This window comes from Poeciliopsis prolifica, unplaced genomic scaffold (genome assembly GCF_027474105.1).
Source record: "Poeciliopsis prolifica strain line A6 unplaced genomic scaffold, Auburn_PproV2 SCAFFOLD222, whole genome shotgun sequence".
NCBI classification, from domain to species: domain Eukaryota; kingdom Metazoa; phylum Chordata; class Actinopteri; order Cyprinodontiformes; family Poeciliidae; genus Poeciliopsis; species Poeciliopsis prolifica.
The window spans coordinates 21,726-47,224 of NW_026562597.1; the positions used below are offsets into that span (position 1 = coordinate 21,726).

Here is a 25,499-nt window from a genome sequence, read left to right on the forward strand (position 1 = left end):
AATGTAAAGTTTCGTTCGAAACTTTACGTTTTAACGTCACGCACAGTCCCACTCTTATTTTGAAACGCTGGCGTACTTCGTCGGCCTAACGACGTCACTTCCTCGAACGCGCATAATCAGGAAGCCGGTGCCATGTTATATTGGTGGAAATTGTGGGCGAAGTTCTGCCTAAAAAGTAGGATTTAACAAAACAAAAACAAACAGAACGTGATTCAGATTCCGGGGGTGAGGATGGAGGTAAGAGTGGTTGGCTTTGAACATATTTCATGCGGAAATATAGGAGTTAATAAACTGTAACACAGGATGTTTGGTCTTCACAATCACAATGATGGCCTTGTTGAGCGGATCAGCTGGTCCGCTCTGATTTATAAGTGTCCCTTTATTGGAAATGCTGTTTCAAAATTCAGCTGAACTGCTTTTACGATTAAAGAGCGAACTTGTAGACATAACTTTTCGTCTTAACTGCTTGTTACCGTCGCTTGAACGCGGTTTAAAAATGACTAAAGTCCCCACCAAGGATCGGCCGGCTTTTAGTAAGTTACCTTATTTGAACTTTTACCGGTCATAACAAACATCTTTTAGATTAGTCACAAAATATGTTAGCTCGGATCCAACGAGGACGTGGATTAATTAATATCCCTGTTTAACTTTCAGATTGTGAAAGCGCTCCGACAAGCGGAATCTGAGAAATATCTTCCTTCTAATTTATTGTCGAGCCACAGTCCGTATGTAGCATTGGGATATCTGGCTCTGGTACCTTCTTAAAGGCGACTTCCGGTTCTTGCTTTCAAAATAAAACGATATATATATATATATATATATATATATATATATATATATATATATATATATATATATATATATTTGGTGCAGAAACGTTTCACATCTTTAAATACTTTTTAATACAGTGAAATATTAAATGAGAAAATCAAATCATATGTGTTAGCTGTGTACGACCCAATGTACACTTAGGCCCAGCACAGGTCTGATTGAAATGATAAGAACCAACTTATGTTAAATGTGACACAATGTACACCGAAAGATCTCAGATTCTTGTCCAATAGGATTCAAGAACAAATAAGAAAACGAGCATGGAACGGGTTGCGGAGCAATTTTTAACTTGTGGGACTCCAGTGAGCCGCACAAATTGAGAAAACATGGAGTGGCTGGCCTCCTGATAATTACTCTGGGAGTGCACTGACTTCTCAACTGAGAGATCATGGAAGAAACCAAAAAGACAAATAAAGGATCCCATGCCTTTCCTGGCTCTTTTAGTTAACAGTAAGACAGAGTGGACAAAAAAAAATCCCCTGCAAAAAGACATATGTTCTGTAATACATCTTGATGAGCCCTAAAGGTTTTGGTGCAGTATTTTGTGAATGGACAAGACAAACATGGAACTTGTTCTATCCATCATACTAATGACACTAATATTCGAGCGTGGTAATGGTAGTGTGATAATCTGTCTCTGGATGGCTTGTAAAAATTGAAGCAATGACATTGTCTGATTTAAGTTTTGTGTCCAAATGGATTGTGATTGGATCTAACAAAGCAGAAACAAAAAGGGATTGTTTTTGAAATGGCCTATTCAAAGTCCTGGCTTGATTTTATGCACAATTTTAAACGGGCTGTTCGTGCTAAAAGAAAGTAAAGTTGATTTGCCAGTTGCCGTGTTGTTTATTTCTCTTTGGACCCATCCTCCCAGTTTTTTTCTTTTCAACATTAATACATTTTTGTTTTCTGATTTCTTTTTGTTTGATCACCATTAGGGAAGCATCGTGCAGAACTGTTGGTGTTTGTTTGTCCAGTTCATGCGGCTCGCTAGAACTGGAATCGAAATAGTCAGATCGACAAATTGGTTCAATTCAATATCAAAAATATGCTACTGATCCTGAAGGTAAATTAAATGTTGAATCTAGTGCATTAAAATCCCAACCCTTAAAGCTAATCATTGTACTAAGCATGTCAGGTTCAAAGTCGCTTAAATCCCTTTTCGTCCCAATTCTTGATGCGGTTTGAATCCCAACAAATGGCTTTCGCTACAGTTATTTGTTTAAATCAACGTAAGCATTTAATTGTAACCAAATAAATTGGCCAAAGAGCGTATCGATTGTTCTGGGGGGAAAAATAAATAAATAAAAGTTATCTTTTTGATTTTATTTTGAAACCTCACATCCGGTTGTGCTTCCGCGTAACTTTACCCTGTCGTCCCGGATCCACGTCTCGGGAATCTATTGAGCATCCTAGCCCGGGCTAACACGTCGCAGACACGGCGGATCGCTCGGTCTTCCTCCGCCTGTCAGACACCTTGAACCGTACCCCCCACATACATACACACACCTCTCGCGGCTACGGTAACGTTTCTCGGTGGATACTCTCGGAGGGAGTCCGAATGAAACGCCCAGGGACGGACGGGCAGACAGACGGGCTCCGGGGCTGGCAGTGGCGGTCCGAGTACCGCAGCCTCGCGGTAGCGGTGTAGCCAGGCTAAAGGGGCTAAAAGCCGCGGTGTGGGACAAGTCAGCAAGAACGACGGTTAACGGCCACGCTAACCCGGCGGCTAGCCTCGCGCGGCGGACCGGTTATTTTTGGCACTGCTGCCGGGGGCGACACATGCCTGGTGCTTCCCCCCGCGGAGCTGTCAGTGCGGACGGAGCGAGCAGATACAACTAGTGCGGCGGCGGGGGGAACTGGTATCCCCATTAGCAGCTACCTGAGGAGGCGTCCACAACATTTCGCTGCAAAACCACACAAAGAGAAGCGACTGGTAAATGCTAAGGCCCAGCTGAAAACATGGACCTCAATTTTTACTCGGATTTAACAGACGGAACCGGGCAGCACGACGCTGATCCAGAGTTCTTGGACCCGCATGCCTTCAATGGATTTGACTCTGACAGCAAGGTGAAAGGAGATAAAACACAGTTCCTGCAGCAGTCAGTAACACTGTCACCTTTTTTTTGGGCTCCTGTTTTTATTATTTTTTACAACCAAAACTAAACACCCAAGTGAAATACTAATATTTTTAGGAATTTTGTTTTTGTTATTGTTTAGCTTTTTTTCAACAACAAAAGCTAACCCATTATTTTTTTTATATCTAGACTGTCCAAGGTTTGGTAGCAGGAAAAATTTCACATGGTGCCATACCTATAGAATTCAACGCGTTTTGTATTATTTCAACATAGAGCAAGTTTTTGTAAGTTGAGCAAATTTTGAGTTATACTACAGATTTCCAACCTGGACTTTAACTGAGCCATCTTAGCACACAAATATGCCTTAATAGAAACTATTGTCACAAATGGCAACAAGACACAAATCGATGTCAGGATGATTTCTGGGTGACAAAAGTCTTCAGTCTCAACTAGCCCCGTTTTTTTTTTTTTGGAGGACAATTCTGTATACAGATAGGTCATAAGTCATTTTAATTCAGGTTCCTCTTGTTTTTGTTATTTAGTTAAAATGTCTTCCTGTTGCAGTGTTAAAAGTTGCTTGGAATTTATTGTTTATTGATCTTTGAGAATGTGTTCTTGCATTATTTATGCTATTGTCTTTATAAAATGGTCTAAAAATACAGTATATATTTCTATTTTATCGCAGTAAATTCTGGGGCAATTTATCGTCCTGAAAAATTTGGTCTAGGAAAGTTTGTTAGTAGCACTGTCACGATAACAAAGGATTTGTTTAGCCCTGTTAGGGGTAAAAAAAAATATTACCAGATACAAAACCAAAAAAGATTTTTAAATCTGTTTTTTTTTTTTTTTTTTTTGTGAACAGGCAGTGTAGTTTGACGTGGACATTGCATTCATGGTATTTAATTTATAATATACTTGCAAATATCGCATCCAAGCAGTTGTTTGCAGTATGACACATGTTAATATGCAACTTAATATTTGAAATTTGCTGAATTAAAATCCACTCTGTATTTCTGTAAGTCAAAGTTAACACTTTTTTTGTTTGTTTGTTTGTTTTGATTCCTGTAAAAATAAAACAAAACACAAAAGCCAGGATTAGTTTGTCATAAGGGAAACTTGTGGCCTGTAACTCAGTTTTCTCCTGTGTGTTTCAGTTCCCCGGTGGCAGCGAAAACTACCTGTCGATCCCTGGGTCCGGCCATCCCTTCCTCTCTTCCTCCGAGGTACGGGCTCTGCTGACCGTCTACGAATGATCAGAACAAGACGCAGCTTTTATCCTGACGCTCCCAAGCTATGTTAGATGCCTCAAAAAGCCAAATCTGAATGCTGTTTTTGGGGGATTTTTTTGCACTCTGTGTGAGTCGTCGGGTGCAAAGTTAGAATCAACAATTTCTCACCTGAGGATTACTTTCATATGTCTGAGTCGTGGCCTGTCCGAGGTGTTTTCTCCGGATCAGTTTGTGTAGTTCGGATTCAGACGTGTGGCTTCCGTGTTCTTCTTCTGTGGGTTTAAAGATGTCGCTTCAGAGCCCAGGCTTGGCGCTGTTGGCAGGATGAAAAAAATACGACTGAGGTTGGAAGTAAAATGAAGATGAGAAATTGTTTGTTTTGAAGTAATGTAACTACAATATTCAAATTAAAAACGGATAAAGAGCAATGTAAATGAATTAGTGAATTTCAATATGGCCAATTTCATCTAAAGATAAAAGAAGAAAAATACAGTGGGAAGAAGATGACTTAATTCAGACTCAAAACTCTTTAATGACCTAAGAACAGGATAATTTTATTTCAGAAGATGATGAATCTGAGACCAGATTATGCTTTCTGGAGAGTAAACTCAAGTTAATGCTGTTCAGTTTCATATTTTTAGGTATTTTTGTGCTCTGAGCACATTGTTTTGGATTAATGTGGAGCCATTCAGAATGTCTCCTTTTGTTTCTCAGGGGGTTTAATCTGTTTTTATAAATGTTCTCATATTTTTACTCTGCAGATATGTTTTTGATTTTTTTTAATCTCAGAATTTTGTAGAGATTTGCTATTAAAAGCAGAGAGATTTTTGATTGATGCACTGTACAATTCAGTACTAATGAGTGGGAGATTTGTCAGAGCTTCAGTAAAAATGGGATAAAAATAATTAATCCCGTTCAGGGCTTCGGTCCAAGGCTCTAGAAATAATCTGCACGTGATGGAAGAACGGTTCATACTTGCAGGAGGCATGGACTGAATTCGTGTGTGGGAGTGAGAATTGGAGTTTTCACACTTGACAGTTCAGTATACTTGGTTAATTTGGGAACAAAAATTGCAACGTTTGTTACATTTTCAGCTGCTGAGGTTCAGTTTCCTGCCACACTGTCAAATGACACAAACCCTTTGAAAAAGCTGTTCCCCTCTTCGCCTGTAGGGGCGCTGCTCCAGGAAATTCCCCTGAAGTTTCCAACTTGGACAAATGTTTTGTTTGTGTTAAGGTTTAAACAAAACCGCCTCAGATTGCCGTTTGGTTTTTTGACGGCTAGTTTTTTTGATATTGCACGCAGAGATGGAACTAATTTTGGTTTTACAGAAGAATCCCTACATGTATTTGTTTTTGACCAAAATAAAGACATTTCTGCCTTCTCTTGTTGCCTTTTCGCCTCTCCAGACGTTCCACACCCCCAGCCTCGGCGATGAGGAGTTCGAGATCCCGCCCATCTCTCTGGACCCGGACTCGGCGCTCACCGTGTCCGACGTGGTGTCTCATTTCAGCGAGCTGTCGGACGCCAGCGGCTCAGATGGCGTGGGGGTGCCGGGGAACGCCGTGGTGGAAGGGGACGACCCGTCCTTCGCCGCCCCCTATGTCGGCGCTCCCTCGCAGGGCTTGGAGCACCTGACCCTGGGGGTCATGAACCAGTCGGGAGGAAGCGCTCTGCTTGGCTCCTCGTTAGGGATGGTGAGGAGTTTTAAAAAAAAACAAAAACATTATTCTAAAGATCTTTTCTACCTTTGTTCACTCCTGTCGGTTCGATCCGTTCCTCAGGATCTGGGCCACCCCATTGGATCTCAGTTCAGCAGCTCCTCTCCGGTGACCATAGACGTCCCGTTGGGTGACATGGGCCAGGGGTTACTGGGGTCCAACCAGCTCACCACCATCGACCAATCAGAGCTGAGCGCTCAGCTGGGGCTCGGTCTAGGAGGAGGCAACATGTTGCAGCAACCCCAGTCCCCCGAGAATCCGTTATCGGCAACGGCGTCGCCCACCAGTTCGCTGCAGGACGATGACATGGATGACTTTAGACGGGTGAGTCTGAATCTTCTAAAATTATCCAGGATTTCATTTAGGATACTTTATAAAAAAGTAATGGTGGACTGGGAGGTTGTCATGATGCTGCTGATTAAATACCGTCATCAGGGAGATTTCAAGACGTCATTAAACTTTGTGGATTAAGGCCAAACTATATTAAGTATGTCTACTGTCATTGAGATGCCACATGCGTTAACATCAGGGTCTTTTTCACACCCTTAAACTAAAAATGCCAGACGTTGAAACGTTGAAAAGTAGGTGCAGTGGCTTTTATTGATCGTAGCAGAGCGCCACGATCAATTCATGTCGAAGAAATCCTGTGATTAGTTTCATCTCAGAACTTTCCAGACTGATCATTGTCCTCCTCCCCCAATCAGAGCGTGCTTGTCGAGTCTCCGGTGTCTCTGGCTGTTTCGCCCGGCGTCATCTCACTCGATCCCTCCATGTCGGAGTCCCCCGTCTCTGCGTCCACTTCGAGTGTCTCCTCAGCCGTCGGACGGAAAGGAGCAGCGGCACCAGCAGGTGGAGGAGGAGGAGGAAAGAAAGGGAGGAAGAAGAAAGACCCCAACGAGCCTCAGAAACCCGTGTCGGCCTACGCTTTGTTCTTCAGGGACACGCAGGCGGCCATTAAAGGCCAGAACCCCAACGCTACGTTCGGAGAAGTCTCTAAGATCGTGGCGTCCATGTGGGACAGTTTGGGAGAGGAACAAAAACAAGTAGGAGGACTTTTTGTCTTTTCCGCAATCGAATATTTGGATCAGACTTGATTTGTGCTGTTGACTGTTTTGACTTTCCTCCAGGTTTACAAAAGGAAAAATGAAGCAGCAAAGAAGGAATACTTGAAAGCACTATCAGAGTACAGAGCCAACAAAAACTCCCAGGTTAGTCTGAGCTGGAGTAGGACTGAAACTATCAATCAATTATTGGAATGATGCTCAACTAAGGTTGAGCATCATTCCAATCTGCAGTCTGTATTCACTGGAGAATACAGACTGCAGACTCAAAAAATGAAGGCATTTGTTGATGCAACATACTCAAAAGCAAGTCAGGAGGTAGTAACTGCTAAAAATATACTTAAATTTTGAATTTGAAAAAAACTCTGGAAATAGCAAAACATTTGACATTCTTGAGATGTAAAAAGCTTTGGGTGCAAGGGGTCAATGCCCCGTCAGACCGTCAGTCTGATGGGCATTCCTCTAGTGAACGGCGTTCACTAGAGGAATGCCGTTTTCACATTTTAGGCAATACAAAGTCTGTTATCTTATTTAAGAAAGGAATTGAAATATTTGCTTATTTGCATCTTTTAATGTGTGCAAAAAGGCTTAAATGAAAAACACGCAGAATGTGCTCCATTTTTACATCCGATTGGTGGTCACAAAAGATTAACGTATTGCTTATGACGATTAATCAATAGCTAAAATAATCATTAGAATCAGCCCTGCTTTTGAAGGGATGTGAGAAAAATTCTTGCTTTTTGTAAGCAGTTCTTTTCTCCTCAGGCTCCCATTGAAGTCATGGAAACCGAACCGTCGCCACCGCCCGCCGCCCTCGCTCCTCCTCCTCCTCCTCCTCCTCCTCCGGTGGTCACGCCCGCCTCCACTTCCACCCCGCGACCCTCCAGGTCCCAGCACTACAACCCCGAGGAGAACACCATCACCAACATCTGCACCTCCAACATCATCCTGGACCTGCCTCACGTCACCACGCGGTCCCGCACCGGCGCCAAGCCCTCAGCCCCGGCTCCGAGCCCCGCCCCCAACCCTCCCACCGTCACCAAGATCATCATCAAGCAGACGCCGCTTCCGTCCGGCGGCGTCTCCATCACCAGCACCACTGCTTCCTCGCCGCGCCAGCCGCCCCCGCTGCAGCAGATGCAGAGCACCCCGCCGCCGCCCAGACTGCAGCAGGCTCCGCCCCCTCTGCAAGCCAAGCCTCGGGGCGGCGGCGCAGCCACGGCCACCGCGCCGCCTCCCCTGCAGATCAAAGTGGTTCCCTCGTCGCGGCAGCAAGACTCGGCCACGCCCATCATAGTGTCGGCAGCCGGCGACGCCAGCAGCACGTTGACGTCCTCGTCGGGCGTGACGGTGGATGTGGGGCAGCCGGACGCCGTGGTGATGGCAGGGGAGGAGGTGGCGGAGGCGGAGGAAGGGGTACGCTGCAGTACTTTGAATGAGTCCCTGAGTTATTCTGCATGGTTTAGATGTTTTCGTCTCTCTGTCCGCTGCTCCAGATGGAGGTGGAGGTGAACGTGACGCCGGGTCTGAGTGTGACCGCCGCGCAGGCCCCGACCATCTGCGTGCGCGCCGGCTGTAACAAGCCGGCGGTGGAGAGCGAAGACTGGGACAAGGAGTACTGCAGCAACGAGTGTGTCGCCACACACTGCAGGTATTTACACACATCGCAGGAAAGATAAATCAGTTTGTTGTTTAGGGTTTAAGCGATTAATCATGATTATTTGAAATGAATTGCAATTAATCAGGTTCATTTACCAAATGAAGATTTTCTGCGATTAAGCGTTTTATCGATTAATTAACTGGAGAATACAGACTCAAAAAAGTCAATTTGTTAGGAGAACAATTTACTGAAAGCAGAACTTAAACCAGAAATGTACAAAAATATATACATCTTACATCAGATGATGAAAACCTCCTTTGTAAATATGTTTTACCCAGAACTATTGTGACATAGTCTTAAGTTAAACCTGAAATTTTATCATTTTGTTCTTCCTTTTTTTATTATAAGGACCTGAAATAAATGCAGTAAACATGTCGGGTAAATGATCTTGTCATTAACGGGTCTTGAAATTATTCCAGGCTGACCTCAAGTGAAATACTTGAGTGAAATACATTTCAATTCAACACATGTCGTAGCTCCAAGTCTGACTCCATAGAAAGTAAGATATAAGGTCAAAACCATTTGCTGTTTGGCTAAACGACAAAAGTCTGCTTTCTGAGGGTAAATAGATGTTTAATTACGGGGTGCATGGATTTATCGGCCAGCTGATTTATCGCTGCCAATTTCCTTAATTTTGAGAGACGGCTGATTTTTACAAATGAAGCCAATCTTGAATAAGAAGTGAAGTTTCCTTCTTTCTGGTTAGCAAATCTTTTTTTCTACGATATCTCTCTGAGATCATTGGGGAAATAAGGAGGTTCTGATTCTGTTTTTTTGCACTATTTTCATCGGACCCGCTTATTTGGATAAATCCCCACACACAAAACGTTGACATTACGTAGCACCTAGGGTAGCATTACTTTTTCTAAACATCCCAAAATCCTCAGCCACGACTGAACAGAAAACGTCTCTGCTTGATGTTTGTATCATTGTTGCCATCTGCTGGTGAGTCGTGGCTACTTCAGTGTTTATGTTGGTGTTTTGTGGGTAGAAATGTTTATAAGAGAGATGACTTGTATAATCTGCTTGCTGGGGAATTGAATTAGTTTAATCCGAGTTTTTTCAATGTATTCCGGCTAAGAGTATCAGGATCAACCAAGTCATTTTAATCGTGTTTTACTTTCAATACCCTCCCCGCCCCCCGCTGTTTCTTCTCCACAGAGACGTGTTCATGGCCTGGTGCGCCATCCGAGGGTCAAACTCCACCACCGTCACATAGAGAACGGAAACGATGCTACACAAACAGGACTAAATACTACGAATGAACTGCAAACAAAACACGTTTGACTGACTCAGGTGTCGGCTCCTAAATGGTTCGTTGTTGGTTTTTTTTTTTTTTTTTTTTTCTTTTTCTTACGCTCACATCATCTCGGGGACAAGAACAAAGACCTCACAGTGGCAGGAGGGTGGAAGTCGCCTCCGGTTTCCTGTTTGCAAGCACTGGATCTGTTCACACAGACGGATGCGGACAGATGGCTAACGCTGCTCCACGTATTTCATGTTGATCATGTATTGTGAATTGGAAAAAAGAAAAATGAACTTGATAAAACCAGGAGCATTTTATATGAATATGGCGGTGTTCTTAATTATTTTCGGAAAAGAAAAAAATAAGGAAAATGACATGTGGGCGGGGGGCTGCTAATGCATTTATTTTATTCATCTGTGCTCTTCCCTTCACTCATACAAGGACGACGGATCATCGTGAACAAATTCTAGGAGTTTTGGACGATTCGATCGTCTTGTCATCCGCGCAAATGTAGACATTTGGGAACCGACAACCACGCCAAGCACAAACCATCTCAAGATCGTGCAAGAAGGAGTTAAACATGGCGTGTGAAAAGAGAACCTGCCAGAAATGGAATTCTGTCAAACACATTTTTAAAAGACAATTTGTGACCAACTTTCCATAAGTGAACGGCTGCTGGTCAGAAACACAAAACTGGTGCTAACGTCTGCTTCCCCCTGTACATTTGAGCTCTTGGAACGTGTGCTGCGTAGTTTGCATATAAAGATTTGTGATCATTTCTGGATGAAATTAGAAATACCATTATGGAATAAACACACCAGCTCTAACAGCAGCATTTGCTGTAAAGGGAATACATTATAAATTTTATTTTTGTTTCTTTTAATGAAAAGATTCGACCCCATTAAAGTAATAAATGTGACTGAGTATTAGGGCCATTGCAGATTGAAAGAAATTTAATTTTTGCCCAAAAATCTCAAATTTACTATGCAATTTTTTTGAAAAGATGAAAATTTGCAAAAGTCAAATTCTGAAATCTTAGAAATGTACAAGTTAAAATTGTCTTTTTTGAGAAAATTTTTCTAGCAAATTTTAGACTTTTTAACCCTACAATGCTCATTTAGACCCCACAAGCTTTTTACAATAAGTTTGTTTATTTTTTTGGGTGGGGTGGGGTTTCGGGAACTGACGGTCTGACGGGACATCGACCCCTCGCACCCAAACTTACCTGCTTCCCCGTTGTCTGACCGTGACAGCCGCTGTGGTGCTACTGAGTGTTGTGCTAAGACCGCCGGGGTTGAACTGAAAAATGTCAGTTTCCTGGCAATCTCAAATTTTTGGGCAGAAATGTTCTCCTCCATTCTTTCACCTATCCACAATGGCCCTAACACTCCATAAAAATCAGTGGCAGGTTGACTAAGAAATAAAAGAATTAAGTTGCTTCCAAAAAAAAAAAACTGTTTCCAGATGGATAAAGCGATTGGTGTGGTCTATTGTAGATATTATGGCAATGTTTTTAATTATGAAATAAAAATATTTTACGTTATAATATAACATTTATTTTTATTACACTTTGGTGTTAACTTTGTTTTAGTTTTTACTATTTTCCCAAGTTATTTAGATTATTTTATTTAGACAAATCACAAAAATTAGGGACTTCAACAACCAGAAATATAAAGAAATACAAGAAATGAATGATCTATAACTTGAACAGAAGATAACTGGTTTTGAATTTCATTTATTTCAAGGAATAAAATTAAGAACGATGGCGAAAACCATAAAAAAATCAATCAGTAAAATATATTTTTTAAAAGGAATATGTTTATGGAGGATGGAGGATTTTAAAAGAACTAGAAGCGATTGTTCCTCCAGTTAGCACAAACTTTTAGACATTTGTAGAAATAGACAAGTTGAAACTAACGGAAGCTACACATAAATACATTTTTAATTTACAAATCATGTTTTAAGACAAAACTTAAATCTAGGTAGATGTGCTGTTATCTTAATATGTGAACTGCAGTTTCCCTTAAAAATGATGGTGAGCGTCTGACTTCGCAGTTTGTATCGCGAGATTGACGTCACCAGATCCATTCAACGATTGTGGCGGGAAAAATCTACAACGCGCAGTGGCGGGAAAACAAAAGAAAAAAACAGCAACGTGGTTAAGAGAGGACAGGGGGCGCTGTTGTGCGGCGTGTACTACAATGCGCCATAAAAACAAATATTAGTGACCGACATAACGGGGAGGAGAAAATGGTTTACTTAAATGACTGTTTTTATCAAATAAATTAAAAGAATAAAGTGCAGTCAGGTTGCGTTAAGTTTTATAGCGATGTTTATGATAGCGATGTGTTAAAACGCGAAGGGGGAGGGAAAAGGAGCGCAGGAAGAAACGAGGGAGGGGGCAACAAGGAGTTAATTACGACAGGGGGAGGATTTACATTACACTATTATATGCACGTTTTTAAGTAATAAAGCTTATAGCCTCATTTGTTTTAGTTACATGATTGCTTGATTTAAAAAAAAGGGGAAAAAAAGGCCGTCAGTGAAATTATAAGGCAGGCTGCAGCATCTCTCCGTGGTGTTTGGATCTCGGCAGGCGTGGAAAGGGAAGAAGTGCGTTGTTGTTGGTTGACACTCGCCGTCATCGATATCCGGCCTACTGCGAGGCGAAGCCGGGAGCTGGAGTTTGCAGAAAGGGGGACTCGCCATGGCAGTAAACCTGGACAAGGAGGCTTACTACCGCCGAATCAAGAGGCTGTACAGCAACTGGAAGGTGATTGTTGTCGACGTGACGCGCGTGTCGGAGTCAGGGAGCCTGGTGGAGTTTACTGTAGTTGTAAAAAGTGAGCTGCTGCTGCTGGCGAACCGCTAAGTTAGCCCGTGGTTTCTCTATGGCGAGTGTTGGCGTGAACGTGTTTGAGCCCGCGACCCCTAAAAGCCAGCGCGGCATCAGTAGTAGCTCTGCTTCCCTGATACACGCCATGGAGCCCCCTCGCAACTTTCTGAAAACTACCCTCTTGTCCTATCTACCCGTCAGAGTGGCTAGCTGCCTCATGTTAGCACACCAGCACTCACATTCCCCACGTTAGCTAGCCTGCTAGCCGAACGACCTGAACTGCAATGGTGTTGCGGCTGCTGCCTTGATAAACAAATCACATCAAAGCCCTACAAATGCAGCAAATTGTCCACATGGGTCCCGCGGAGCTACAGGACATGAAGCAAACCGCGGATATATTTAGTTCCTGTCGGTTTACACCTCCAGTGTTAACAACATGCTAATGTTAGCTGGCTGATTAGCATCTCGATAACGTCAGCATCCTAGTTACATGGCCAGGGACGACTGTGGGTCCTTTCATTTGGTTTCCGTAATGCAGTTTAATGAGTTCACAGTCTTTCACTGCTAGTTTTGTTGCAACATTTTTAAAAAAAGTCGTCATTTTTTTCTTTTTTGACTACCTAAAAGTGAGGGAGAATGTGGCGGGGTGAGCCTACGGTGTTCATAGTCTCGAGCATTGATTTGATTCAGCACTCGTCCTACCCCGGCTGTTGATATGCACTGCCAGCCAGCTGGCTGAAAATACCCCCCATGAATTGTGAAATTGTAATAGAAAAATAGGAGCTACCCTAACTAATTTTTGTGTGTCTCTTGTCTTCATAGAATAGGATGAAAATTGCCCTCATTAGCTACTCATCAACACGTCTCAGACTTTTTATATTACATATTGTGATTATGAAAGGTTCCCCAATGGGTTTCAATAAACTAGAAAGAAAAATGCCAGAAAACTCGTTAAGTCCGGTGGTTGTAAAAGAAAATCAAACTTAAATAAGAGATGCTAAGCCTGTTTTAGGCACAAGTAAAGCCTGGCGGCCTGCCAGGCTTATAATACACTGGAGGAAACCCTGAATGCCTTGGCAATGTTTGGAATATCCCGCTTATTTTCCCAAATCCCAATCAGATCATTCAACTTGGGCATTCCCACATCCAAGCTATGACTTTAAGCACAAATCAAATGCAGGATCACTCTATGAAGACCAGAGCTGTGTGCAGTAAGAATGTGTCTTGCAAAACATTTGGCTTTATGTCATTATTTTAAGTCAGACTCTTTAATAGTTGATTTTTATCATGAAGTTGTATCATTCGGCTTCGTCACCTTGTCCGTGTGTGTTTTCCAGAAAGCGGAGGATGAGTTCGGTAAGGTCGACGCCATTGTGGTTTCCGTGGGAGTTGATGAGGAAATTGTGTACGCCAAGTCCACAGCCATACAGGTGAGCGCAGGCCTCAACAACCAAACCCTGCGGGATACCATCAAGCGACTGTTTAGGACTCTTAACACAAACTCTGCGAACAAACTTTCAATCTTATCTCTAAATTACAGCTTAGCTCAGGTCGAAGCTCCGCTCCTGTTTTCTTTAAGCTTTATTTTCATTTAGTTTGTTGTGTTTATTTAATTTGATTATCAGCTGTTTTGTTAATTTTCTTTAGAAAGCCTTTTCCCATCCGTCTCCACGTTAGTCCTTGTACCAGATCACACATATGTGCTATTTTTAAATATTTGTTTTGTTGCTGCAGACCTGGCTGTTTGGCTACGAGTTGACCGACACCATCATGGTGTTTTGCGAAACCAAAATAATTTTCCTGGCCAGCAAGAAGAAAGTGGATTTCCTCAAGCAGGTGGCCATAACTAAAGGCAACGAGAACGCTAACGGAGTGCCACCCATCACGCTCCTCACCAGAGAAAAGGTAGCAGAGATGTCTGCCTGGTTAATGTTTAATGGATTAATTATTATTATTATTTTTATGCAATTGGAGTTTGTTCTGTGGTTTCATCATGAACAGTCTCGGTGTTGTACAGACAGTTGTTTTTGCAACGATTGAGGTAAATTTGTACATCATTCCCGAATTTTGGGGGTAGTCGGATTTTCACCAGCCATCGCAACTTTTCCAAAAAAATCTGACCAATCATCTTAACGTTTTCCGTATTTCCTACTTTTCCGACTTCACTTCCTGTTTCGTGACGTGTTTTGAAAGCCATAAATGTCAGATGAAAACGCCGTGTGTGTCGAAACGGTAACATTTGTCTGTCTTCTTTTGCAAAAAACATTTTGAAGTCTTAAGTTGAATGGCAGATGTGGATTTTTTTTGTTTGTTTGTTTTTTGCACATTAGTCCCTCACCAGTATATGATTTTATTTGTATTATGAGTGCTGTTTTAAGAAGGTAGTTGAAAATGTTGTTTGCGTTTCAGAAATGAACTGTTTTAAAATCAAGTGTTTTTTTTTTGGGAAGGTTATTTACAGAAATTTAAACAAAGGCAGTGTTATGGCAAAAGTAAGGCCAAAATAAAATAAAAAATGGAAACTTTTTGAAAAAAATGCCACAGAATTAGTAGTTTCAGGTTGCAACAATCACAAAGAACATAAAAAAAATTCTGGAGAGACTTTAATAAAAGAAGCTACGCTCAATAATAAGCTGCTATAACGAGAGTAGACTGTTGAGCTTGAAATTAAGCCCATTGATTTGTGAGTATTTTGTTTTATAACCTGCAAATCCTGTGCCGTCACAAACCACCATGTCTCTTGTGCCTCGCCTCTTCCAGAACGAAAGCAACAAGGGTAACTTTGACAAGATGATCGAAGCCATCAAGGGCAGCAAAGAGGGAAAGTCGATAGGCGTGTTCAGCAAGGACAAGTTCCCCGGGGAATACATGAAGAGCTGGAACGACGCGCTCACCGCAGAGGGGCTGGACAGGGTGAGGCGGCGCTCCACACGCCGAGCCGTTCGCCAACTAGAGCCAGGCGACGCGTCGTTTGCTCAACGTTTGGGTTTGTGTGGCGCAGGTGGACATCAGCGCCGTAGTCGCCTACACGATGGCGGTGAAGGAGGACGGAGAGCTCAACCTGATGAAGAAGGCGGCAGCCATCACCGGAGAGGTTTACTCCAAGTTCTTTAAGGAGCGGGTCATGGAGATCGTCGACGCAGATGAGGTGAGGAGATCGACGGCGTTGACATCTGCGTGCGTTTTCACGGATCCCTCACTGGCTCTGAGTCTTGAATTTGCTTTCTTGAGTGACATTACCACTTTAGATGCACTGGGCTTTTCCCCCAATGTAGTATAAGACTGGTGGGCTGCCAAGCTCAGAGACCCTTTCTTTCTCAATCCGGAGATTATTCAAATAAAAAACAGCCTGTGTAGAATAAAGTTAAACACTTCCCTAATTTGATGCTTCTGGCTTCAAGTTGTTACTCTTACCAACACTGACCTTACAGTGTGGTTCTCCTGGACGTTTCTCTTTAATCCTCCGTTTTGCTCTCGTCATCAGAAAGTGCGTCACAGCAAATTAGCCGAGTCGGTGGAGAAAGCCATAGAGGAGAAGAAGTACCTGGGTGGGGCCGACCCGTCCACGGTGGAGATGTGCTACCCTCCCATCATCCAGAGCGGCGGCAACTACAGCCTGAAGTTCAGCGTCGTCAGGTAGACCGTCTTCCCCTCTGCAGGGAATCATTCGTTTCTGCCGTTTCACGCTACTTTGCGCGGCAGAACTAAACGTGAACCACAAACCGAAAAGGGGCGATGGAGTCGAAGGACGTAGTGTACGAATAAGGCCACTAGATGTCGCTCCAACCAATTGGATACCTGCCTGTTTTCTTTAGATGATGCTGACTGCTGTTAGCTGAAAGCTAAGATTTGTTTTTCTGATTCACTAAACTTCTCCAACTTCTGATTCTGCGATGACAGGCAGTATTTAACCCATCACTCCTCCCCGTTTTATTTTTCTCTTCACCAGCGACAAAAACCACATGCACTTTGGTGCCATCACGTGTGCCATGGGGATCCGCTACAAGTCCTATTGCTCCAACCTGGTGCGCACGCTCATGGTGGACCCCTCTCAGGAGATGCAGGACAACTACAACTTCCTGCTGCAGTGGAGGAGGAGCTGCTGAAGGAGCTGAAGCACGGTGAGTGTCTGGAAATGCTCCGCGCTTCTCTGTCATTACAGCTGAAACGGTAAAATCGTAAACCGGCGACATCTTTTTCCTCCGCAAGGCGTGAAAATCTGCGACGCCTACAACGGCGTCATGGAGTACGTGAAGAAAGAGAAGCCGGACCTCGTGGCGAAGCTGACGAAGAACCTGGGGTAAAGGCAGAGCGGCGTCGCCTCCTCTCAGCGCCGCGTTCATGCACCTTCCACTCGCTCACGTCTGTGTTCTTCTCAGCTTTGCCATGGGCATCGAGTTCAGAGAAGGCTCTCTGGTGTTGAACGCTAAGAACCAGTACAAACTGAAAAAAGGTGAGCGCATCAGCTCTACCGCTGGGTTTTACTGCACGGCCTCTTTGGTAATACCGGCTGTCTCCAACAGGCATGGTGCTGAGCATCAGCCTGGGCCTCTCCGACCTGACCAACAAAGATGCCAAGAAGGAGGAGCAGAAGTACGCCTTGTTCCTCGGCGACACAGTTCAAATCAATGAGGTGAGGTCTCTCTTTTGTTTCTTTATTTTTTTAAATATGGTTGTTTGATCCAGACTGCGACCTTTTTGGTCTCAGTTAATCAGTTCGCCTGTGAATCCTTAAATTGTTCCTCGTTTAGTCTGCTTTAATCGAACTCTGACTCGATCGCCTAGAAAGTCCGGTTCGTTCGGCTAGGCGTGAACGCGTAATAAAAAGACTCCCAGAAAAGCGAACTCGGCCTCTGTTTCGGTTCGGTTGAAGTGAACTCTGGTGCGGTCCGAATGCCAAGCAGACCAGAGATCTCTCCAAAAACAGGAAGCGGACTGTAGCGCAGGGAATTCTGGCTCCTTTTTACAACTCTAGAGAAAGCAGGTCTTTTCTGAATTTCATAAAACTTAAAGTGAATAATTTTAAAGTTATTGCTGCTGCGTGACGTCATCATGAGTTTTTGTGTTTGATCTGAACCTGGGCGTTTTGTCTGGCAGGAAGAGGCCGCCACGATACTCACCCCCGTCAAGAAAAAGATCAAGAACGTGGCCATCTTCTTGAAGGCAGGTTTTCTCTTTGTCTCAATCTTCTTTACTCTGAGTGAAAGAAATGGATCACCGGTAGACTTATCAATCGTCTTTGTGTTTCGTTTTGTTGGTTAGAATGACGACGAAGAAGACGAGGAGGAGGAAGGCGATGACGCCGAGGAGCTGCTGGGAAGGGCGCCCGGAGCGCCGCCTGCCCAGCAGAGACGTGCTGAGTGTCCTCCTCTCTGTTCCTCACCTGACTGCTGATTTGGTGTTTGCTCGTCCTGATGGTGAATGTCTCTGTACTCTATCAGCTACTCGGGAAGGTAAGTATTCGTTTTATCCTCAAATCTCATCAGCTGAACCGATTCAGTGACGTATATTTAAGAAAAAAAAACCCGCTGATGGAAAAGACCGCCATTTTGATTTCAACAACTTTACTTGGTTTTTGTGTTTCCGAGTGTTTTTTTTTTTTTTTTCCCCACCACATATCTCAATACAAGTCTGTTTTCTGCATGTATGTTGTTTATCATCTTAAAAACAGAATAATACTTCGGTTCCTTTAACCAGTGATTGTTTTTTTGTTTTATTCTGCAAATGACATGTAGAACGAGATGACGGCGGAGGAGAAGAGGCGCGCTCACCAGAAGGAGCTGGCCAACAACCTGAACGAGGAGGCCAAGCGGCGCCTGACGGAGCAGAAAGGAGAGCAGCACATCCAGAAGTGAGTGTTGGAAACGTTTCTTCCCCTCAAACCTGGTTCACCGTCAGGTCAATTAGTCGACTTCGATTTGTCCAATTAGGTTTGATTAATTGATTTAATCAAATTAACATTTGATTTAACAATTAATCGTGGTTAATCAAAAATCTGTTATTGATCATTAACATGTATCAAATTAGAATTTGATTAATTCATGTTATTGATTTATGAAAATTTATTTTATTTTTTCCAAGATTTAATTTTTAGAAAATCTAGATTTATTTTATTTTTTTCCCCACAAATGCACTCTTTGCGGTTTGCAGAATTCAGAGTGAGCGAAAGTGTGGAGATAAGAACAATGTTATAAATCTCAGCTTGATGAGTTTTGAAAAGGTTTGAAGTTCACTGTGGGAAACGTATGTAAATCCTGACCCGTCCCTCCGTCTCCTCCCAGAGCCAGAAAATCAAACGTGTCGTACAAGAACGTCTCTCAGATGCCCAAAGAGAAGGAAATCAGGGAAATGAAGATTCACATCGACAAGAAATACGAGACGGTTATCATGCCAGTTTGGCATGCACGCCCGTTTCACATCGCAACCATTAAGGTAGCCCGAACTTATGATTCATACTCCAGTGATTTTTTTTAAATTGAAATCACTTTAATCATGCATTTGTGTCTGTTTTTGATGTTTCAGAACATTAGCATGTCTGTAGAGGGAGACTACACTTACCTGAGAATCAACTTCTACGTCCCCGGCAGCTCTCTGGGACGACAGGAGGGAAACATCTTCCCCAATCCCGACGCCACGTTTGTCAAAGAAATGTGAGTATTTCTACCCAAACATAAAGCTCTACTGTCTGTTTGCTGCAGCTGATGATCATTTGATCAATTATTCAGACAGTTAATTGATTTATCAGATAAAATGTTGGCACATTCTGCAACTTTATCATTTAGTCACCTAGGAAATGCATAAAAAATGTAAGTCAACAATAGACAGTTTGGTTTTTCCAAAAAATTTTGCATTTTATTACATGTTGTTGCATAAAATCTAAGAAGATTCCCATTGGGAATTTGAATATATATTCTCTTAAATGTAAGAGAATATAGTTAGGACTTCTGCTTGATATTTGATGGATCGGATTCAGAAACTCTGGACTCGCCAGTGAAACACTGGAGGCTGTTAAACCCAAACCAAACATTTCGTCTGTAAGAGAATATATATTCTCTTACATTTATTTAAGTTAGTTATCTTTGTCTTAAATGTATACACACATTTTGTACAGTTTTGACTTAATTCCTGCTCCGAATGTGTCGTTTTCTTTTTTTTTTTTTTACCAAATGATTGCTGTTTGAGTCTGTGTACTCCAGTTAATCAATGAGTTCAGTAATTGATTCATCACAATGAATCAATTAATCCAGAATTGAAACCTGCTGTTTTTCTATATTTTCTATAAAGTGGATCTTTCTCATATCGATGAGCTCGTTCGCCCCTCTCTCTCCTCTGCCAGCACGTACCGGGCGTCCAACCTGAAGGCCCCCGGCGACACGTCGGTGCCGTCCACCAACCTGCAGAACGCCTTCCGGATCATCAAGGAGGTGCAGAAGCGCTACAAGACGCGGGAAGCCGAGGAGAAGGAGAAGGAGGGCATCGTGAAGCAGGACTCGCTGGTCATCAACCTGAACCGCAGCAACCCCAAGCTCAAAGACCTCTACATCCGGCCCAACATCGCCCAGAAGAGGATGCAGGGCTCGCTGGAGGCGCACACCAACGGTGGGGAGGGCGGAAGCGTCGCGGCAGCGAGGGTCAGGGAAGCCGGACGGGACGAACGCTGAGTTCTGTCGCTTGTTCTTTTCCCCTCAGGTTTCCGTTTCACGTCGGTTCGCGGTGATAAAGTGGACATTCTTTACAACAACATTAAACACGCCATCTTCCAGCCGTGTGACGGGGAGATGATCATCGTCCTTCACTTCCACCTAAAGGTACACTTAGTAAAACGTAACGAGTCGGCAGAGGCACTCAACTTTATTTTAGCCGATATGATTCGTTTAATTATTTATTTTTGCCTGACAAGCTGCTAAATGTTGATTTTTCAAAGTAAGATGAGATCGATTTCTCATGCAAGGGTCGGCTGCTTGCAGATCACCCAAAATGCAGAAAATGGGTCCAATTTTTCTGGGGGGGAAAAAAACAACTAAATCCAACTTTTCATTTTTTTTGTGCAAAACATGTCATTCAACTTAAAAACTTAAAATGGCTTCTGCATGTTTCTTGTGTAGTTTGAATTCTTTAAGGCTCCATTGAACAAATTTATCCTCAGTTTTAAGGACAGGAGTTGAGTCACTTTCTTACTTGCTGATATTTTCCTAAGTTAATAAATTGGATCAAAGCCGTAGTAAAAGGTTTTGGAAAGACAAGGTTCTAAATTTTAAAACTTGGTTATAAAAAGGCAAATACTTTGTGTTGAACATAAGATTTTCTAAAAGTAGAGTGCAGTAAGAGGCAGCAGCTTTGAATGCTTTACTCCGTTTCCTCTTCCTTTTTGTGTCCCTTTTCAAAATAAAACCTGTTGGTTTCTCTTTCACAAATTCTCAAATTCTATCTCAAAGTGGTCGCTAATTACCAACGTCTAACCCGACCTTTCGGCCTGTCCCCTAGAACGCCATCATGTTTGGCAAGAGGCGCCACACGGACGTGCAGTTCTACACCGAGGTCGGGGAGATCACCACGGACCTGGGCAAACACCAGCACATGCACGACAGAGACGACCTGTACGCCGAGCAGATGGAGCGCGAGATGCGGCACAAGCTCAAGTCGGCGTTCAAGAACTTCATCGAGAAGGTGGAGACGCTGACGAAGGAGGAGCTGGAGTTCGAGGTTCCCTTCAGGGACCTGGGGTACGGAAACGGAAGGAGATGAATGTGGTTTGATAACGGGAAGGTGTGCTGACAGATGTTTGTCCTCAGGTTCCAGGGCGCCCCTACAGGAGTACTTGCTTATTACAGCCATCCAGTTCCCTCATCAACGTTACAGAATGGGTGAGAACACTGAAAGTTTTTCAATCCAATTCTCGTCTTCTTATCATGTCAAATGTACTTTTTTTTGAGCTTTACATCATGTCATGATGATATTCCCTCGTCAATAACGTGTGCTGACATCTTTTATGCATGCTTGGGAAATCTTGAAAACTCCATGGCAACCATCCAGCTGTGCAAAACACCTGGTTGGACCTTCAAAGACTTAAGCTTCTCCTCAGAGCTGCAGTTTCCAAGTCAATGGCTTCCGACTCGCCTTCTGAGCTCCTTCAGACTAGCCAGCAGCAATTAGCAAACACCTGATGAAACTGAGCATCTGCTGAATTCATTATAGGAGCTACTTCTCAGTGAAACGCTGCTAAAAATGTCATTAAAGGGTTAGGAGGAGCCATGTTGACAGGAGCTTTTTAAAGAGCTCAATTTCAAGGCAATAATTAGGAAGTCCTATTTCTTTCGAGTCACAAATTTGCAGAATTTTTCTAAACAACTGACGCTAACAGTTATTTCAGTCGATTGTGCTATAAAATGGTGGCATGTGCCTGAAAAATGCATAATACTACCGGCCCTTAAAAAAATCTTCAGCACGGTTTTGTTTGAGTCTAAATTTCACTGCTTTCAGCCGCCGTTCGTGGTGACTCTCGACGAGGTGGAGTTGGTCCATTTCGAGCGCGTTCAGTTCCACCTCAAGAACTTTGACGTCGTCATCGTCTACAAGGACTACAGCAAAAAGGTCACCATGATCAACGCAGTGCCTGTCAACTCCCTGGACCCGATCAAGGAGTGGCTCAAGTACGACACACTTCAGCTGACCGCAGGATTTTTTTTTTCACTTTTCACTGATTTTCTTTTTTTCGTTTCTTTTTCTTCAGCTCATGTGACATCAAGTACACAGAAGGAGTTCAGTCTTTGAACTGGACCAAGATCATGAAGACCATCGTTGACGATCCAGAGGGTTTCTTCGAGCAGGGAGGCTGGTCGTTCTTAGACCCCGAGAGCGAGGTGAGCTTGAGTTGCTTAAACGATTGAAACAAACCAGATTCACTTTAGTTCTTCGATTCAGACTTACTTTATTATAATTGCACAAAGACACAACAGTCGCTGTGACTGTATAATTGCGCAATTTGAATTAAATAAATCCGTTTTATGGAGCCACGGTAATTAGGAAAAAAATGGGTGACATGTTGGCTCCATCAGAATTGCAAAACTTCAATGGAAATAAATTTTTTTCCCCACATCTCACACAAGTCATATAACCAATAACCGAGCGTCACTACTGCTGGAAACGACACAGAAAATGACAGGAAGTGTTTGGAGGGTCGTGTTTTTAGTGACTTGCTGCATGAACAAACTTTAATTTTGTTTCTTCTTTTATGAAAACGCCTCCATTTTGAAACAGTTTTTTCAAACATTAGCAGAATATCAACAAAGGTTTTGCACTAATTTGGAATGGAAACACAGCTATTGAAAATAACTAATAACCATTATCCAAGTCATAAAATATTGCAAAATACATGAAGCAGCAATCAAATTAATATTGAACTGTTTAGACGTTTTGGTTTTGACTTCATCCACATCTTCCTTTTTGTTTTAGGGAAGCGGCGCGGAGGAAGACTCGGAGTCCGAGATGGAGGACGAAACGTTCAACCCATCTGCCGACGAAGAGGAGGAGGAAGAGGAGGACAGTGACGAAGACTACAGCTCGGAGACAGAAGACTCCGGTAACGGTAATATTGCTTCGTTGTTTGGCCAAGACTTTCCTCGCCACTCTTCAGGCACGGTTGAACTCAACTTCCTGTCTGGGTGCAGATTACAGCGCTTCACTGGGCAGCGAGGAGGAGAGGCAAAGACTGGGACGAGCTGGAGGAGGAGGCCAGGAAAGGTCTGTGTCTGCGATCCCGCCGCAAAAACACAAAATTTCACCAAGTAGTTTTGGTCCAGTGCATGTTCGACTGGCGGATTATTTCACTTATTCCTACTTTACAGGTGAAATAATCTGTAGCTACAGCGTTTTGATCGATATTTTTAAAAAATGATTAAAACAAGCATCTTGTATCTTGTTGAAAAATGCTTGTAGGTTAGTTTCGTCTTATTTCTGGTGTACTAAGATATTTCCACTAGAAACTAGACCAATATTACTTTGTAAGCGTTTGTGTTTCTGCAGTGTAGCTGCTATTGTTTGTTCGTTATCTTTAAGTCAGGTTACAGTCTTTGAATATTTCCATAACTTCCTGCACTGCAATGACAGCTAAGATCAAAATCCTTTGAAGTTTTAAAAATTCTTTTGAACTTCGGGTAAATAAGATCTGTTTTCCAAATGAAGGCTGTTTAGAGAGCACCAAGAGGGAGACTGTTGACCACAATCAACCAGTTTTCACCTTGATCTGCTGGTTGGAAACTCAAAAATGGGCTCTGATCACACTCTTCGGTGCGGCCACCGATACCGAGTAAAGAAGATTCTCTTACAGAATCAGAAAGATCAAACGTTTGCGAACAGCTGAGGCTGAAAATCGACAACGATTTCTGACCAATTGAAAGGACTGAAACATCGGTTGTTCTAGTAGCGAGATTACAAGCCGTTGTCTGGGCCGAATGGTTAAAGAAAATAAATTTGTGGCGTAACTGTTTTTGATCTTCCTCAGTCATCAAGGTAACTAGTTTCTCTTTCCGTTCTGCAGCCGACAAAGAGAGCCACTATGAAGACGAGGACACTTCCAACAGGAAGAGGAAGGCACGCTCATCGGCCCCTCCCAGCAGTAAAAAGAAGCGGCGGTCCTAAACTGACACACACACACACACTCTCAAACACACACACACACACACACTGCCAAACCCATTTTACCCTCCCGCCTTTTTTCTTTTACCCCTTCTGTGGCTATATTTTTTTCAAAATCACACACACACATTTTCAGACAAGCAACCTGTACATAGACGTAGAAGGTCTCCCCCCATTTTTCTTCGTCTCTCTTTCGGGGGTCTGTGAAGTTACTCGTGACGACAAGAGAACCAGCAGTCACACTTCATTCAACAGCTCTCATCATGTTCATTCCCAACTGACTCTGTTCTTCAGTCAGCTACTCTTTTTGGTTGTGTGTGTGTGTGTGTGTTCATGGGTTTTTATTGCAAGTTGTTTTCTGCTTAAGATGAAATTGGTTTCTTGATATGACGAATAATAAAAGACGGCCTGTCATCCCCTCTGCAAAGTGGTTTATATGAAAACTAATCAATCTTCATCTCAACGCGTTTTCTTTCTTAAAATGTGATGACCAGCAGGAGCGTTCACCTTCCCTGATTGTTTTTGGTTTTCTAACGAGATTTGTAAAGCCCACGGGAACACACACACACATGCACACACACACACATGCACGCACGCATACACCATCCTCCTCACACTTGTCCTACGTTTCCCTTTTTGTTGTATCAGAATAGATGTACTGTTGATTCTGAAAATCTGTTTTTTGTTTTTGTAATAAAATGAAAAGAAACTGTAGTTTGTTTCCATTGGGTTTTCTTCAGCTTTCAAGTTCCATAAATGGGGTGAAGTGGCCAAGAAGTATTGAGTTGCTGATGGTGGATGAGGGAATTAGATTTCCACCTTCGTGAGGCTGATGGGTGAGGTGAAGCAGGAAACGTCTGCCAGGATGAGGGAAATGAATTATGATGTTTGCAGATGATATTGTGTTTTGAGTGGGGAACTATTACTGGGTTACCGAATGCGTGTGCTTGAATGAAAGATGGTGAAGCTAGTAGCGGAAGGATACATGTGAATACAGGGGCAGGCGAGTGGAGCAGCAGTGGAGCCGTTGCGCTTTCCACCCAATATGAGGTTATTACGGTAATTTCACCCCCCCCGCCGTGGCAGGAAGTGAAATGAATCTGATGCTCTTTTAATAGACGGTAAATTGCAAAAATGATTTGCTAGATACTGAAAGTTCCTGTTGTTCTGGATATGTGGGAAAACATATTTACTCAGGACTTT

General features: G+C 43.0%; 2 protein-coding genes across 3 annotated transcripts; both read left to right on the top strand.

The window, feature by feature from the left end:
- The first annotated feature begins 207 nt into the window (after positions 1-207).
- Positions 208-11,321, top strand: LOC129357046 (TOX high mobility group box family member 4-A-like). 2 transcript variants are annotated; one of them, XM_055026569.1, is made up of 9 exons: positions 208-237; positions 4,064-4,132; positions 5,548-5,835; positions 5,923-6,183; positions 6,564-6,902; positions 6,987-7,067; positions 7,686-8,336; positions 8,417-8,571; positions 9,742-11,321. In XM_055026569.1, exons 1-9 carry the CDS (start codon positions 232-234, stop codon positions 9,797-9,799), a joined length of 1,908 nt encoding a protein of 635 aa, XP_054882544.1. In that variant the 5' UTR covers positions 208-231; the 3' UTR covers positions 9,800-11,321. The 2 variants fall into 2 exon arrangements, with proteins under 2 accessions (XP_054882544.1, XP_054882543.1); XM_055026568.1 differs by lacking the exon at positions 208-237 and adding an exon at positions 2,260-2,901.
- A 913-nt stretch (positions 11,322-12,234) lies between these two features.
- LOC129357045 (FACT complex subunit SPT16-like) lies at positions 12,235-25,010 on the top strand. Its single transcript, XM_055026567.1, is given in 26 exon segments — positions 12,235-12,599; positions 14,000-14,092; positions 14,397-14,567; positions 15,423-15,575; positions 15,664-15,810; positions 16,147-16,298; positions 16,612-16,748; positions 16,751-16,783; positions 16,872-16,962; positions 17,042-17,115; positions 17,186-17,295; positions 17,760-17,825; positions 17,925-18,017; positions 18,398-18,513; positions 18,944-19,094; positions 19,185-19,312; positions 19,999-20,261; positions 20,352-20,470; positions 21,147-21,387; positions 21,456-21,526; positions 22,143-22,312; positions 22,393-22,522; positions 23,115-23,247; positions 23,330-23,360; positions 23,362-23,402; positions 24,199-25,010. Coding segments are annotated over 26 exon segments (3,081 nt in total). The 5' UTR covers positions 12,235-12,533; the 3' UTR covers positions 24,300-25,010.
- Positions 25,011-25,499: the final 489 nt, after the last annotated feature.

What these genes read in the sequence shown, in the direction of transcription:
- LOC129357046 (XM_055026568.1), top strand. Translation starts at nt 2,794, where the DNA reads ATGGACCTCAATTTTTACTCGGATTTAACAGACGGAACCGGGCAGCAC. An exon ending in TTGGCTCCTCGTTAGGGATG is followed by an intron (nt 5,836 to 5,922) that starts GTGAGGAGTTTT and finishes TCCGTTCCTCAG; the next exon opens with GATCTGGGCCACCCCATTGG. An exon ending in TGGCGGAGGCGGAGGAAGGG is followed by an intron (nt 8,337 to 8,416) that starts GTACGCTGCAGT and finishes CCGCTGCTCCAG; the next exon opens with ATGGAGGTGGAGGTGAACGT.